The sequence below is a fragment of the Aethalodelphis obliquidens genome, unplaced genomic scaffold, assembly GCF_003676395.1.
Source record: "Aethalodelphis obliquidens isolate GAN/ISIS:26980383/991018 unplaced genomic scaffold, ASM367639v1 scaffold9, whole genome shotgun sequence".
Classification (NCBI taxonomy): domain Eukaryota; kingdom Metazoa; phylum Chordata; class Mammalia; order Artiodactyla; family Delphinidae; genus Aethalodelphis; species Aethalodelphis obliquidens.
Genome location: NW_020837953.1, coordinates 30,771,579 through 30,782,427, shown reverse-complemented (window position 1 = coordinate 30,782,427; position 10,849 = coordinate 30,771,579). Strand labels below are relative to the sequence as shown.

Sequence of the window (10,849 nt, the reverse complement as noted above, 5' to 3'; positions counted from 1 at the left end):
AAAAAAAAAAAAAAAAAAAAAAAAAAAACACATAAAGAAAGTGGAGACTAATATAACGAACACGCCATTTCTGTCATCCAGATTTCAGTTTCTGTCATTTTGCCATATTTGCTTTCTCTTTTTTCTTTTGCTGTTTTTAAAGACAGTTTCAGGGACTTCCCTGGCGGTCCGGTGGTTAAGATTCTGCGCTTCCACTTCAGGGGGTGCGGGTTTGACCCCTGGTTGGGGAACTAAGCTCCCACATGCCTTGCAGCCAAAAAATTTTTTTTAAAAAACGACAGTTTCAGATATAACATTTTACCCCAAAACATTTTCAGTATGCATCTCTAAAAAATAAGAAACAAGGATATTTTCCTTCATAACCCCAATACCATCATTATTATCTAAAAAATTAATAATGTATTTTTAATATCATCTAATATCTAGTCCATATTCAAAAGTTTCCCCCTATCTTGCTCTCAAAATGTGTTTTGTATCCAGGATATAATCATGTTTCATGCATTACATTTGATAACTGTGTCTCTTAAGCCTCTTTTAACTTGGACCAGTCTCCCCTCACTCCCACTTTTTTTCCCATGACCACGTCTTGTTGAAGAGTCTATACCAGTTTTCCTGGAATGATCTTTTTAAAATGTAAATCCAGTCATCTCTTTCCCTGTTGTGTGGAGAATAAAATGTGGAGCTAATAGCTTCCCAATGGCCTTAGAGTAGAATGCAGCCTTTAGCATGAGCTGTTCATAAGACCTGTGTGCTTTGGCCCATCCCAAATCCTCAGTTCATTATCATCTTCCATCTTGCTTACCACACTTCAGCCACACTGATATCCCTTCATTTCTTTGAATTCCCCAGGCCCTTTCCTGGGCCTTTGCATTGTTTCCTCTGCCCTTATACTTTGTTCCAGCCCTTCAAATAGCCATTTTATTTTTATCCCTTAGTCCTCAGCTCAGTTGTCCTTCCCTTTGACAGACCTTCTCTGACTACTCCAAGCCCTCAGAGAGGTCTCCTCTTCTCCACCCCCATCAGTTCCTCTCTCCCATCTCCCTTTTATTTCCCTGTATTTCTGTTTAATTGTTTACGTATTCATTTTTTGTTTCCCCCACTAAACTGTAATCTCTGTGAGGGCTGGACCCCCTACTTCCTAGCATGATGCCTGGCACAGTATTCAGTAAGTATATGTTGAAGGAACCAGCACTTACAAAGCTCCTTAAATGTTTTAAGTATGAAAAAGCACATGTCTGACACTGTCCTGAATGTAGGACACAACGTATCCAATGTAGGACCCATTCCTTGCTCCCGTCGTCATCTGTCCTATGATCACAGGGACCTGATCTGTTGCTTTCCCTCCAACACTACCCATTTCCAAAAATGTAGTCATTTGAGTCCCACTGTCAATATTTACCATAGTTACAGTAGTATATTTTTATTTACTTTAACAGATTTAGTCAATAAATGAATATGTTCCTAGCATTGGAGTAAGTATCAGCAGTAGAGGAAGAAATATGTTAAAAAGTCAATACATAATTGATATATTGAAATATGACTAAAAAATTGAGGTGCTAATGCTAAAAAGTAAACAGGGAAGTGGAAAGAGATTGGAAGGAGATAATGCTATTTTATTTAGGGCAATGAGAAAAGTGATCTCTGATAAAGTGACATTTGAGCAAAGATCTGAACAAAGTGATGGGGTGAGATATGCAGGTGTCTGAGAGAAGAACATTCTAAGCGTAGGGACTAAGGGAAGGGTCTCTGAAGAGAAATACATTGTCAGACACTTGGCATTTTTAGGAAACAGCAGGAAAATCACTGTGGTTGGAGAGAGTGATCTGGGAGATAGTAGAAGGAAATAATCAACATCAGGTAGCAGAGATCACAATTTATAGGGCCTTGTAGACTGTGGTAAAGAATTTGGGATTTATTCTGAGTGACACGGGAAGCCATTGGAGGGTTCTGAGCAGAGAAGTGTCATTATCTGCCTTATGTCCTAAAAACCAGCTGGCTGTTGTATGGAGGAGAGAAGAAAAAAGCAAGGATAGAAGCAGGGTCCTGCAAAGACCAAGCAAGAAACGATGGAGACTTGGACTAGGTGGAAATGATTGGGTAAACTGGATTCTGCATATATTTAAAAAATGCAGAGCGGATGTAGGATGTGAGAGAAAGAAAGGAGTCAAAGCTGATTATGTGGTTTTTGGTTGGGCATCTGGAAGCAGAGAGTTGCCATTTACTATGATGGGGAAAACTGCAGGAGGAGTAAGATTGTGGAGGAAAAATCAACAGGTTGATATTGAACATGTTAAGATGAAGATGTCTTAGGCATCCAAGTGGAGAAGTTAGGCAGACAGTTGGATGTATGAGTCTGTAGTTCATGAGATATAAATATGGTAGTCCTCAGAGCATAAATGATACTTAAAACCATAGGGCTGGGCTTCCCTGGTGGCGCAGTGGTTGAGAGTCCGCCTGCCGATGCAGGGGACACGGGTTCGTGCCCCGGTCCGAGAAGATCCCACATGCCGCGGAGCAGCTGTGCCCGTGAGCCATGGCCGCTGAGCCTACGCGTCCGGAGCCTGTGCTCCGCGACGGGAGAGGCCACAACAGTGAGAGGCCCGCGTATCGCAAAAAAACCCCAAAAAAACAAACAAAAAAAACCCATAGGGCTGAATTAGGTCACTGAGGGAGGAAGAGATTTTTGATAGAGACAAAGACCAGGATTGAGTCCTAGGATCCTCCAATATTTTGGGAAGATGAAGACCCAGCAGAGATGACTTAAAAGGAATGGTCAGTGAATTAGGTGAAGAACCAAGAGAGATTTGTGTCCCAGAGGCCAAGGGAAGAATAGATTTCAAAATAGGTATAATATAACAACCATGTGAAATGCTGCCAGGAGGAAGAATAAGATGAGAACAGAGGACAGTGTATTTCTCTGAAGCAGTTCATTCTCTTTTACTTAAATATATTACATAAAAAGGAAATGTTATATTTTTTCTATCAATGGAAAACTTTTGTTTTCTGAGACTAGAAGATAATTTTTAAAATAAATGACAAAACAGTATTATTTTTCTAGGTAGATACTGTTGCCTGTTAAGGCCCAAAGCCCACTGGAGGTTAGCATTGTTAGAGAAGGCCTAACTATTCTAGTACCAAATAAGACAATGCAAAAAATTGAAAAGGGATTAACTTGTTATATAATATCTTGGCAGTATAACCCCTCTAACATCTCATATTGGGCCTGTGCTTTACAAAACACTGCACTAAACTGTTCTGATTTTTCATGTAAGTTTTTTCAATCTTTTGCTATTTCCATTACCCAGAATGAAAGATGGGACTCAATGGTACTTTTTTCCTTCTTCAGGAAGTGTTTTAGATCACAGCTTGGAAAGCCTCATCCACCGCCTTCGTGGTTTGTGTGACAACATGGAACCGGAGACTTTCCTTGACCATGAGATGGTATTCCTCCTTAAGGGCCAGCAGGCCAGTCCGTTTGTTCTAAGGGCTCGACGCTCTATGGATAGGGCAGGGGCACCCTGGCATCTGCGCTACCTGGGACAGCCAGAAATGGGAGACAAGAACCGTCATGCCCTGGTGCGTAACTGCGTGGACATTGCAACATCTGAGAACCTTACTGACTTCCTGATGGAAATGGGTTTCCGCATGGACCATGAGTTTGTTGCCAGGGGACACCTGTTCCGTAAGGGCATCATGAAGATCGTGGTGTACAAGATCTTCCGCATCTTGACACCAGGGAACACAGACAACACTGAGGCCTTGTCACTCTCCTACCTTGTGGAACTAAGTGTTGTTGCACCAGCTGGGCAGGATGTGGTGTCTGATGACATGAGGAACTTTGCAGAGCAGCTGAAACCTCTGGTTCACCTAGAGAAAATAGACCCCAAAAGGCTCATGTGACAAGGCAGTCTGTCCACCACTGGGGCTTGTCCTCAGCTGTTACAAAAAAAGAAGATGTTATAATTGCCCTATTTCACCACTGCTAGCCAGGCATTCTTCCCTCAGGAAGGAGGACAATGAGAACTTAGTTGGTTCTTTGCACTGTTTTCCTTATATGGCCAGTTCACTTTTGTGACAGCCTTTCTAAATTAAAGGCTAAGGATGACATGGAGAATCTAGATAATCCCTCTGCATAAAGAGGGGAAACTGGAATAAAATAGCTTTGGGGAATAAAAATCTTTTAATTGTTTTGCCATTTGTGTGTAAGGTTTGTAAAACAGAGACTGAGTTTGTATTGTGCAGTAATAAAGGCTATAAAGAGAAATGTCTATCATTCTGATTCTTTACCCCATTACCCTGCTACTTTGGGATAGACTCATCAACTGGAGCAAAAATATGACAGTTTTTTGTTTTAATTTTGATAGAGGTGATAGTTTACCTTTCATAAAAGTAGCACATGGGCTTCCCTGGTGGCGCAGTGGTTGAGAGTCCGCCTGCCGATGCAGGGGCCACGGGTTCGTGCCCCGGTCCGGGAAGATCCCACATGCCGCGGAGCAGCTGTGCCCGTGAGCCATGGCCGCTGAGCCTGCTTGTCCGGAGCCTGTGCTCCGCAACGGGAGAGGCCACAACAGTGAGAGGCCCGTGTATCTCAAAAAAAAAAAAAAGAGGAATGAGGCGCAGATTACTCAAATTTTTACTTCTATTGTAAGTGGTGGAGCCTGAATTTCAACTCCAGCGGCCTAGCTCCAGGTATATAACCACTGTTCATCCACCATGTTTTACTCATTCACTCTTTTGATGATAGAACTCTAGATTGCCTTCAACTCTCGATTACTATTAAAAATGCAAAAATAGGGACTTCCCTGGCAGTCCAGTGGTTAAGACTCCACGCTTCCACTGCAGGGGGCATGGGTTCGATCCCTGGTCAGAGAACTAAGGATCCCGCATGCCATGCTGCACAGTGGCAAAAAAAAAAAAAGCAAAAATAAGCAAGTTTGTTTACTGACGTGAATATTCCTCTGAACTATGCAATTGGGCGTGCTCAATTTGCCAAAAATGGCCAGGTTACTTTTCAGAATGGCTGTGCTAATTCCTATCACCAGTACACAAGAACTCATAACCACCAATCTTCGGTGTTAGCATCTTTCTCATTTTTTCCAGTTTTCTTTTTCTTTTTTTATGTTTTTATATATGGCAAATTATTTAAGTCAATAAATTTTTAAGGAATTTCACACGTTCTGATTCCTTCCACTGCCGATCACCTTAGTTCCTCCAGTGTCTGAGTCATACTCTTCAAGATAGCCCTTTCAAAAAGAATTTTTCCTCAGTCCACAGTTGTCATGTCAGTCAGTCAGTCTCCCATTCTTTTAGTTGGGCTTCTTTGATCTCCAATGGAATATGGACATACTTCAAAATTCCCCACCTGTGATCTTTGGGATCCAATTTCCTCAAGCAATTTACTTTTGGACCATGTTTAGGGTCAGAGGAAATGGATCTGCCTGCTTCTGAATTTTAGACACCCTCTAAACATGCATTAAGTTCAAATCATATTCACTCCTAAGCTATCATAGCTTAGAACAGTACAGATCGTTGGGATATGCCAATACCTTTTTAAAGTCCAGACACTGTGTTCTCAAGATAAAAACCTAAAAAAGGAAGTCATCTTTGTTTCATGTCAACATGAGAGTACTAAATCAGCATAGCTGATAATTTCCCACATATCTTAAGCTTTTAAATTATCAATTCTATAGTCCTGGAAGCAACCTTTGTGTTTATCAATACCCCCACCACTTGAATCTGTTTCAGGTACCATGTTCCTTCTTATCTGTATCAAAACTCATACTGAACAATGAGTTCTAGGTTGCAAAAGAGGATTTATTTTTGCACCCATCTATAAGTCTTTGTCTACAGATTAACAAAAACAAACATAAGTGCTATTAATTTTTGCCAGTCTGGTGGAAGTAAAGTGGCAGCTCTTGGCTGTCTTGATTTGCATTTCTCTGATTATAATTAAATTTGAGCCTTTTTTTTCTTTTTTTGTATGCTTAGTATGTGAAACTAAGGTATTTATATATCCTTTGCTTATTTTCCTATTTGATTTCCTGTCTTGTTGATTTGTAGGAATTCTTTGTATATTCTAGACCTTCTTTTATTTGTTTTAAACACTGCAAATACTTTCTCCCAGTGCCTATTTATATCCTTTGCCTACTTTTTTAAAATTTGATTTCCTCTCTTCTTAGTTTGTAGGAATTGTGTGTATATTCTAGACATTATTCCGTGTTTGTTTTAAACATTGCAAATACCTTCTCCCAGTCTGCAACCTTCGTGTTAACTTTGTGATGTCATTAATTAAGCAGATGTCCTAAATTTTGACCTTAGAATTTGGAGTCTTGTTTAGGAAGTCTTTATTTACACCTGGGTAACAGATTTTCCTGTATTTTCTAATATTAGCTTTATAGTTTTAACTTTCACATTTATGTCTTTAATCCATCTGGAGTCCACTTTTAACATAGTTTCAAGTAAAAATTCAGCTTTTTTCTCTATACAGTGAATTTGTTTTTATATAACTGTCAGAAAAACAATCTTTCCAGTGTTTTGTGATGCCACCTTTATCACATACTAAGTTCCCATGTATATACTTTATTTATAAGCTCTCCATTCTATTCCATTGATCCTTTTCTTTGTTTCAGTGCCAGCAACACAATATTTTTATTACTGTGGCTTCGTGGTAGAGCCAGTTCTACCAGTAGGGCAGGTCTCCCTACTTTTATTTCCCTCTGAAAATAGACTTAGCTTTCATAGACCTTTATTCTTTCATATTCATTTTAGAGTGGGTTTTAGTTTCTCAACATTACTACTGGAATTTTTATTGGAATTTCATTGAACACATATAGATTAATTTGGGGGAGAACTGACATCTTTGCATGGAACACTCCCTCACCAGAATTCAATGGGGCAGGCTTCCTTCACCTCTTTCAGGTCTTTGCTGAAACATCAGGAAGGCCTTCCCTGACCATCCTAAATTAAGTAGCACCCTCACTCCTCATCACTCTTTCTTTCTCTTATTTAATCTTTTTCATAGCATTTATTACTATCCAACTTTAGATTATTTAATCACTGCTTCTCTGCTAAAGACGTAAGATTCGTGAGGATAGGTGCCCTGTTTTGTTCTCTGCTGCACCCCTAGTACCCAGAACAATGCCTGGCGTATGGTGGCCACTCTGAATATTTGTTAAACAAATGAATAAAATCTTTACACTCCTGAAGTTATTTGAATTATGACATTTATTCAGGCCTTCTAATGTCCCTGAATGGAGTTTAGTTTTTTTTCCTTGATAAACTTCTTAGGCATTGCTTTGTGGTAAGGGAAGTTTGCCTGCCATTCCAGTAAACAATAAATGTTGCCTGCCATCAAGGCATCAGGCACTACAGCCACCTCCCCACACCCACAACAGTGCACCCTGAGGAGAATTCAGGATAGAGGAAAATAGGAAATATTCTGTGCTCTGGATACTGGCCCTAGAGAGTTAAGCTGCACATCTAAGGAAAAATTTCAGTGAGCCCAGAATCTTGCACCTTCCCATATGTAGAAAAGCTCTAAAATCACTAACTTGAGATGTTTGTCTTCTGTGATTAACAGTAATCTTTTGATGTTCGTCTACATGGTTTTTCAGCAAAAACTCTCCTATATATCCTGGCTCCTCCCTTACCTCTTTGGAGTAGTTCCTCAGAGCTATCTGAGAGGCTGTCTCCCAGGCTCTAGTCCTCAGGTCCCGAATAAAACTTAACTTGCAACTTTTAGGTCGTGCGTTTTTCTTCAGTCCACAGTTTTTAGGCCAATTACTATAGACCAGGAGTTGGCAAACTACACCTGGGCATGTCAGCCTGTGCTCTGGTTTTGTAAATAAAATTTTATTGGAACATCCACATTCATTCATTTAACACTGTCTATGGCTGCTTTTGTTCAACAGTGACAGAGTTGAATGGCTGCGACAGAGACCACATGACCTGCCAAACAGAAACTATTTACTGTTTGCTCTTTACAGAAAGAGTTTGCAGATATTTGCTATAGACTTTAGTTGCTACTGTAGATTGTGTTATATTTTTTATTACATTTTTAAGGTGGTTATTCCTAATAGAGAAGAACACTATTGAATTTTGTAAGATGATTTCTATTCTTGCAAACTTGACAATAACTCTCTTATAGTTCTGATAGTTTGCCTGTTGATTATATTGTGTTTTCCATATAGACTATCATATCATTGGCAAGAATGGCAAGCAAAAGAGTACATACATCTTTCACTTTTTCTCATCTAAAAGAATTGGCCAGACTCTCCGAGACTCTAGCTAACACTAATAATGGGCACCCACGACTTAGTCCTGACCTTAATGCTACTGCATCAAGTTTCTCTAAGTATGAAAAAAAATCATAATTTTTACCCTTTGGTCCATCAATGTGGTGAGTTATATTGAGAGATTTTCTGCTGTTGGGCCACCCTAGTACTCCTGGGATAACTCCTATGCATCATGATTTTATCCTTTAAATGCCCTGTTGGATTTGAGCACCTATTATTTTGTTTAGGGTATTTGCTCCGTGGACTACCTTAATTGCCATCCAGAGATCTATGCAATGTGACTACTCCCTATTTTTCCAACCTCTCTGCTGGAACTACAAGCTAAGCATTATGCTAGACACTGGGTTACAGCACAGGCTAAGATACAGTCCCTGTCTTTAATAGCTCCCATTATAATGGCAGAAACAGACATTTATGCAGTTGGTGTAGTCACCAAAGGTATGCAAACAAAGGGCTCCTTCCCAAAACAAATGAATCTTTAGCACTGAACAAGAAGGTCTGCTTCCTTTTTCTTGGATGTAACTCAATACTCTTGCTTATGTATTATCTTCCTTAATACCCTTTCACTTTTGCCTTTTCCACTCATCTCTGGCTATGTGACACCTACACAACCAAAAAGCAAGATCAAATAATGGAAAGCATGTAACACAGTGCTTAAGGGCTCAGATTTGAGAGACAAATAGGTTCCAGTTCTAGCTATGCCATTTACTAGCTATGTGACCTTGGACATATGCAGCACCTTCCAGAGAATCCATTTCCTCGTCTGTCAAATTTAGAATAATAATAATACATTCACAAAGAGGATACAATGAACAGACCTTTGTGAAGGCTTTCAACACAGGGCCTGACAAACCGCCAGGATTTTCCCTTTCTATCCTTCTGTGATCATTCCTGGAACACAAGAAGGTCACAAAGTCTCTTTCCTGTGACTCCTGAAATTTGATGGTAGCTAAGTAGCATCACTTGTTTTACATTTCATCATGTTCCCTATACAGTAATTCTTTGTATATCTTGGCTTCTAGTGCTACTATTTGAGAGCTATTTGTATATTGGGCAAGTTTTTTAAACTCTCAGAATATCTATTTTCTCATCTATAAAACAAGCATAATTACAAGAGTATTTCATAGAGTTGTCATATGAATTAAATGATCAATATGCATAAAGGCCTAGCACAGTGCTTGGCACATAAGTGCTTAACACTTGATAGCTGTTTTCAATTTTAGTATTATTAATAAGGCTATATGCTTCTTAAGGGGAGAAATTGTGTTTTGTAATATAGTATAATGGCTAAGAGCACAGACTCTGGAGTCTTCAGTTCAAATCTGAACACCACAAGTATGTTGCTCAAGCTGGGTAAATCTCTCTAGGCCTCAGTCTTCTTATCTGAAAAATGGGGATGATTAAAAAAAAACCCACAACAGTTCCTGGATGTTGTTGTAGAGATTAAAGGGGATAATACACTTACTTGGCATTTACCAGAGTGCCTGACATAAATACTGATTTATTGAGCAATTATTGTGTGCCAGGTTATGTGCTAAATGTTTTATTTAGCCTTGTTCTAAATATTTTTTTCTGTGAACCCCGTAACCCCTGCTTAGTACTACTCACATACTAACCTTTCAAATATTTATTGAATGAATGAGTGAGTGAATTAGTGAATGCTGACTTGTAGACCATAAGAATCTTGCCTGCATTAGCTGGTTTGTCCCAGGTTAACACTCCTCATTCCTCTGCGATGAGTTAGTGTATAAGCCATGAGGTTCAGCATCTGTAAAAAGCAGGAGAGCATGGAAAGGGGGTAGATTTTAGACCCTGACTCTTTTACTCTAGAGAAATCACTCGTCCTTTAGTGCTTGGATTTATTTCTCAGAACTGGTAAAATGAATTAGAAAATGTTGCTGTAGGCAAAAGTGATAAAATTTACATTTAAGGTCATGGAGAACATAGAGAAAGGAACACCCCTTTGGAGGAAAGAAAAATCACTGCAACTGTTCTTGAGGGCAGTTAGCCCAAGGAAATAATTAAGGATTGTGCACAAAGGTATAGTATAAGGCATCTTATACTACATCACCATGTTAGTGATGTGTATAAATCACAAAATGGAAATAATCTAGATGTCTCATAAAAGGAAGCGGAATAATTAAATGATACTTCATCCACAAAATGGCTGCATGGATATCGTGCAGCCATTTAAAAAAAAAGAAAATGTGTGGAAAATGAATTTAGCAACATGGAAAAATGTGCCAGTTCGTTAACTTATTGACTTTGTGACCTTAGGCAAATTACTTCTCTGCTTCAGTCTCATCATTAAATGGGAGTACTAATATTGCCTTCCTTATAGAATTATCATGAGGACTAAATGAATTATTACATGTAAAACTACTGGGGGGCTTCCCTGGTGGTGCAGTGGTTGAGAGACCGCCTGCAGATGCAGGGGACACGGCTTCGTGCCCCGGTCTGGGAGGATCCCACATGCCGCGGAGCGGCTGGGCCCGTGAGCCATGGCCGCTGAGCCTGCGCGTCCCGAGCCTGTGCTCCGCAACGGGAGAGGCCAC

At 39.7% G+C, this 10,849-nt stretch overlaps 1 protein-coding gene and 1 non-coding gene across 5 annotated transcripts in view; one reads left to right on the top strand and one right to left on the bottom strand.

The window, feature by feature from the left end:
* The window catches only part of MED18 (mediator complex subunit 18), a 7,073-nt gene extending 2,805 nt beyond the window's left edge, over positions 1–4,268 (top strand). For 3 of the 4 annotated variants that reach the window (XM_027109465.1, XM_027109463.1, XM_027109464.1), the window contains one exon: positions 3,347–4,268. In XM_027109465.1, the coding sequence (XP_026965266.1) occupies positions 3,347–3,900 (554 nt within the window). In that variant the 3' untranslated portion in view covers positions 3,901–4,268. Of the gene's footprint in view, positions 1–1,107; positions 1,166–3,346 lie in introns of all 4 variants that reach the window. The other variant, XM_027109466.1, reaches the window with a different exon arrangement.
* Positions 4,269–5,749: 1,481 nt separating this feature from the next.
* Positions 5,750–5,875, bottom strand: LOC113622524 (small nucleolar RNA SNORA40). Its single transcript, XR_003433565.1, has one exon. It is a non-coding gene; the product is annotated as a small nucleolar RNA SNORA40 (small nucleolar RNA).
* Between the last annotated feature and the right edge of the window lie 4,974 nt (positions 5,876–10,849).